Source organism: Sphaeroforma arctica (genome assembly GCF_001186125.1).
Source record: "Sphaeroforma arctica JP610 unplaced genomic scaffold supercont1.310, whole genome shotgun sequence".
Taxonomy (NCBI): domain Eukaryota; class Ichthyosporea; order Ichthyophonida; genus Sphaeroforma; species Sphaeroforma arctica.
Window position 1 is genome coordinate 84,409 of NW_014040248.1, and position 6,009 is coordinate 90,417.

The 6,009-nt window shown below is 41.0% G+C and overlaps 1 protein-coding gene across 1 annotated transcript; it reads left to right on the forward strand.

The window, feature by feature from the left end:
* Window positions 1-97: 97 nt before the first annotated feature.
* SARC_05074 (isobutyryl-CoA dehydrogenase, mitochondrial) lies at window positions 98-3,220 on the forward strand. Its single transcript, XM_014301080.1, has 5 exons — window positions 98-377; window positions 939-1,187; window positions 1,603-1,768; window positions 2,298-2,492; window positions 2,843-3,220. Exons 1-5 carry the CDS (start codon window positions 108-110, stop codon window positions 3,007-3,009), a joined length of 1,047 nt encoding a protein of 348 aa, XP_014156555.1. The 5' UTR covers window positions 98-107; the 3' UTR covers window positions 3,010-3,220.
* The last annotated feature ends 2,789 nt before the right edge of the window (window positions 3,221-6,009 follow it).

Sequence of the window (6,009 nt, forward strand, 5' to 3'; positions counted from 1 at the left end):
ACCCTTTTTCTTGTGTTCACTGATGAGCTGCACTTCATGCGTGTATATGTTATGAATTCGACTAACCCGAAACCGTTCGTCATCCCATCCCTTTCCTGAATCAGCACATGCCTGTAGCAACATTCGCAAAAGCCGGAGCGCTGGGCCTAGGTGGTATGTACGTACGCGAAGACGTTGGTGGTACCGGTTTGTCCCGTTTAGATACATCGGTGATCTTAGAGGCGCTCTCTATCGGGTGCATACCCACGGCTGCGTTTATCTCCATTCACAACATGGTCAACTGGATGATCGACACGTACGGAAACGAGGAGCAGAGGAATAAGTATTGCCCGAAGCTGTGTGAGATGGATCACTACCTGGCGTCCTATTGCCTCACGGTACGTTTTCTCAAGACAAGAGCGTATCCGTAAAGATCTGTGGAGCTCTATCACTCGACGGGAGGCGGGGGTTGGTTTTACGTATTCAGTGGTGGTAGTGTGAGTGTAATATATATATATATATATATATTGTGTATAAGAGCTGTGTGTTGGTCTGCGAAGACACATGCCTGAAGTCCATCTTGCACACCACAGCGATTCTTCTTAGTACTATGCAATGTATGTGTGGTCTTGGTAGAATGGGATGCGCCGGTTAGATGTATCTGTGGAATAGCCAGTCGAGCATGCATATAGGGTTATTACTTTCCATCAGTGTTGTCTCTGCTTTGCGTACCACATGGCGAAATGGTAGTGACAGAAGAGTGATATATCTATATATATATATATATATATATATCATGAGAAAGTAGTGCTCTGTACCCATGTATGTATACAAATCTATACATACCTGAAGGAATAGTTCTCTATGTATGTGTATACCAACAATCCTATACATACATACCGAGATGTGTACACTACGCCAACTGATTAGTAACACACCCTCTCTCTTACACCCACCAGGAGCCTAACAGTGGATCCGATGCCGCAGCCATGCGTACTACCTACCGAAAAGATGGTGACGAAATAGTGCTCAACGGAACGAAGGCGTTTATCAGTGGTGCCGGAATAAGCGATGTGTATGTCGTCATGTGTCGAAATAGTGAGGCTGCTCCCGGGGGCGCGGCTGGGGTCAGTGCGGTGATTGTGGAGAAGGGTACACCGGGCCTGAGTTTCGGTGGCAAGGAGAAGAAGATGGGATGGAACGCACAGGTGTGTGGGTGTATAATATGTATATGATTAACTTACTCAATGTATACGAATGCATATGTATGTATGTATTTGTATATAAGTTTATATATATATATAGATGAATACATATCTTTATATATAAGAATGTATACGTAAAAATCTTATATGGTATAGTTATATACGTACGTATTCCTAGATAGTTATAGTGTGTATACGTGACTATGATCCGGTTCTTGTTTGCCTATTCATATGTATATCAATGTTTCTTCATCTGCACCTGTTCGTTTTATGTGGACCATGCTACGCTTTTGACCCTATCCCCCCACAGCACTATAGTCACTCTCCCTATATCATGCTTACTCATCTCCATTCTCTCACTGCACACGTCTTAATTGTCTTCTAAACCCTAAACCCTAATTCACTCTTATATCAACAGGAAACTCGTAACTTAATCATGGAGGATGTTCGTATCCCTGCTGCTAATATCCTAGGCACTGAGGGCAAAGGCTTCTCCATTGCAATGAGTGGTCTCGATGGCGGTCGTGTCAACATCGCGTCGTGTTCGCTCGGAGGCTCATCAGCAGCCATTCAGCAGTCGCTTGGTGTGTGTGTTTAAAGGCTGGTGTTATACACGCGCGTGTGTGTGTGTACATTATTGCATTTTGCATATATACACACGTACGCGTGCTTTAAACATAATGTATTCGAATTCGAAGGGGAGGAATAGATGTGTTTAGTATAGTGAGTGTTCTCGATGGTGGCTGTGACGACTTTGCATCGTGTCCACTCAATTACCCAAACACGATGCGTATGTGTCTGTGTGTGATGTTCGGATTTACCACATGCACGCGTTGGTATACTTTAACTGTATATATATATATATATGGGGCACTATAGCGTATAAACAGTTTAGTATACATCCACTCGCGCACAAACAACATACTTCCACACACGCTCCGAACCAAATACTTATCGTCATACCATCACAACCTACACTCCCCTATATCCTTATCATACCACGTGGATAGTTCACTGACATGTGCATTCTTTGGGCGTTATCTGCAATGGATTGCATTTTCTGTAGTCCCCCACAAACCCCTTACCGTCCGAGTCTATCACCACCCACTACAGACTACACCCAGGATCGTACTGCGTTCGGCAAGTCTGTCGCTTCATTCCAAAACGCACAGTTTAAAATGGCGGATATGGCTGTTCAACTGCATGCCTCACGGTTGGCGGTGAGACACGCAGCACAGGCCATAGACAACAACGATCCACTCAAGACACAGTTCTGTGCTATGGCGAAGGTGTTTGCTACGGAGGCTGGTAGGTGGTCACTTGGAATACGTGTTGGGTTTTTGAGTTGAGTGGTGGTGTGGTTGGTTGTGGTGTAAGTAATCGGTGTCACGCATCTCCGTGTCAGACTTAGCCACGTGGCTAGTTCACTGACGTGTGCATTCTAAGGGCGTTATCTGTAATGCATTGCATTTTCTGTAGTCCCCCGTGTGTGCGCACCCTCTGTGTGTACTGTAGGGTTTTTAGAGTTGTGGCCTCTGCGCTTAGTCAGTAGAATGCCTGGTTGTTGTTCGTGTTTTAGTTCGACTAGAGACACGCATTAATTTATGTCAAGGTGTGTATATCCACCACTCAATCTGTATCTTGCGTTTTGGCCGTAGGTACCAAGATCTGCAACGAAGCCCTGCAACTGCACGGTGGTTACGGATACTTAAACGACTATCCCGTAGAACGTTTTCTGCGAGATGTGCGTGTTCATGAAATCCTCGAGGGCACCAGTGAGGTTATGAGGATGATTGTGAGCCGGCACTTGCTGAGTGCTAAGTAAGCAGTGAAGATAGGAACCGGGGCTGCCTAGCAACGGGTTTAACGTCTAAGTAAGCAGTGAAGATAGGAACTGAGGTTACTTAGCAACGGGTTTAACAAATAGTACAATTCAATTTTAGTAAAGTCAATTTCTGGCACCATGGTCGGTTGATAATAGTATTCAAATGAATGCCATAGTCAGTTGATACTGCCGTAGTCAGGTGATAAGGGTATTAAGAAGAGTAGTCAGTGGACAGTGGTATTAAGAATATGAGTGTGTATACAGAAAATTCTCATACGTTAGCTCAAGCAGGCGTTCAACTGAGGAACCGTCGAGGTCACAAGCGAGGGTATGAGCATGATTGGCTGTTGGCACGTGTTGAGTGCTTAGGCGCAGTTGAATCATAGCGCGAGTTTAACTTGCCCATTTCTATTTTGAGTTAGGTGGTGGTCGGTCATAGTATTAGTAAATATGAGGAGTATGTACTTACATATTAAGATCTGTGTCGAATAAGGGAAACTTCTGACTGAATGGTTGTCGAGAGGATGTATACTATGCCGATAGTTATGTGCTGCCACTGGCCCGAGTATTATCAATAGCTGCGATCCCAATCCGATAGCTTTTTCGAGTGTTTTCAGCTTTCAGTATACTTAAGTTTTGTACTGTGAAAGTCTACCTCATTTGGGTTGCATTTTGGTTTGCTGATGTTTTTAGGATGGGATTCTCAAACTAATTGTCCTTTGAGTGTTCCTAACTATCTAATGGTTCTTTGAGTGTTTCCATGATATTTAGCTTCAGAATAGCTCAGTTTTGATTTAGATAATTGTACGCTATGCCATTATCCGGTTTCACTTATTTCAATTCCAGGCAACCTGCAAATGTACCGTCTTTGTGCTGTAGTATAAAATGATACATTCTCTTTTGTGTTGCTGTATAGTGAATAAAGATTTTATTTCCGATTCATCAGCCCTCAATAGCTCAACGGGACAATATATACAGAATGTATCATCGGATACAATTGAGTGTACAGGCAAGGCTGTACGCTTGAAAACATGCGGCTCTCTGTGTTTGTATATTGGCGGATGGTTTTTCTAATGTGATATTTAGCTAAATTGAATCATTGATGGAATTATAATATGACTTGTTTTCACTATTAGTTCTCTTGGTTTTTTTATTCAGCGTTCATATATCTAAATTACATGTCTTGACTACGAAGTGAGTGATGATGTGACGTTTGTGAAATACGTACAGACAGAAACCTTTAAACGTTTACATGTGCAGACAGTCACGTCTGTGTGCTTACTCGTTAACTAATCACTAAACCTACGTGGGGTAAAGCATCTTTGCCAGCAAACGATGCTGAAAGCGACATGGATGGGAAAGGTGGTGTCAGGTTTGGGTGCGAGTAGAAGGCGAAAAGGATGAGAGACAGATTAATAACTGTCTATCGTCTTTTCATAGTACAGCCTTTAGAGTTGTACGATAAAAGAACGTGGATTGGGGCATTTGGTTTGTACTGATTTATTTCCTACTAGAGGTGGTTAATTCTGTGACACACGATTTGTGTAAACACTGCCTGGATCTGTGTTCCATAATGATATTTAGAATAATATTGTGATATAGAATACCTTTATTTGTCTCCTTTTATTAAAATATGTACACTGGGGTTTCAAGGCAGATAAATCGTCCTTAGGGTCAACCGAAAGCATACTCCGTTGTGAGTATAGGGGTAGCCGTGGAGCTAAATGAGGGGGTCGATTCTTGGCTGTAATCGGGGTAACTGTATTTGGGCAGTTTAGTAGCTGTACACAACCCAGCACCGTGCAATGGGTACACACGCCTGCATATATCCACATGCTCATCGTGTACGTTTATTATATGTATCGAGCATTCTTCGTACATTATGCATATATCGAGACAATGAAGGTGCTGTTGTATATATGCTCAAGTGCTACAAGTTCCCGAGCAGTGACTATCATAATCGCACGTGTTATTTTGATAGCTATTCGCTTATCAACACAGATCAGAGATACCACAATCATCTCACAAAAAAAGGTACCATGACCCATATTCCTGAGTCATCATGTTTGCACCCACCGGTCTTACGCAAGTGTACGTGCAGGTCCAGGCTCGGCCCTGACTGTGCTGATCCGGGTGCAGCCTATACCCCATGGCATAAGTGTCTCTATTAGAGGTATAGGTGTGGCTGCCCATGACCAGGTTGCCATTGTCGCCTGTTATGTGACCTGGCTCACAAAGACCATATGTAGGAATGTCCAAACTCCAAAGTCGTCATTTCAGCACGCTAAACCGCCTATAGTCTTATATTTACCTCTGAAGGTATTTGCTCTCTAAAGAAATACGTATATTTACTTAAATATATATAAATATCCTTTTTTTGGGTTTATTGTGTTTTATATAAAAACAAAACTTGTTCAAAATGTTTTTTTATTTTAAAAATAAAGCAATTAGTTCGGAGCATAGCCTTCTATTTAAATTAAACATTCGGAGTTGGTCGTTTAGGAGTTGGTTGAAAATAGCACAACTATTTATGAATAAATATGTATTTACATACTTGTCCTGTTTTTGTTTAGTTTTTTTTAAAAACAAACCCCAAACACTAATAGAAAATTCAAACACAAAACTACATCAGAATAAAACGTACTTGGGTACAGATATCTGTCATATTTGGACACTGGACATTTAAATACAATTTATAATGGTAGCTGCTTAAGTTCAGTCATTTGCCTGGCTTATGCATGCAATATTCATATCAGTGTACCCTGGCAAAGTATTTCAAAGAATAGGCTGATCTAGCCCAATATAAGGTATGTCACTTGTCACTTCTAAGTATAATATATATTTATATATATATATAAATATATATATATATATGTATATATATATATATAATATATATATATATATATATATATATATATATATATATATATATATATATATATATATATATATATATATATATATATATATATNTAGTGTGTGTGTGTGTGTGTGTGT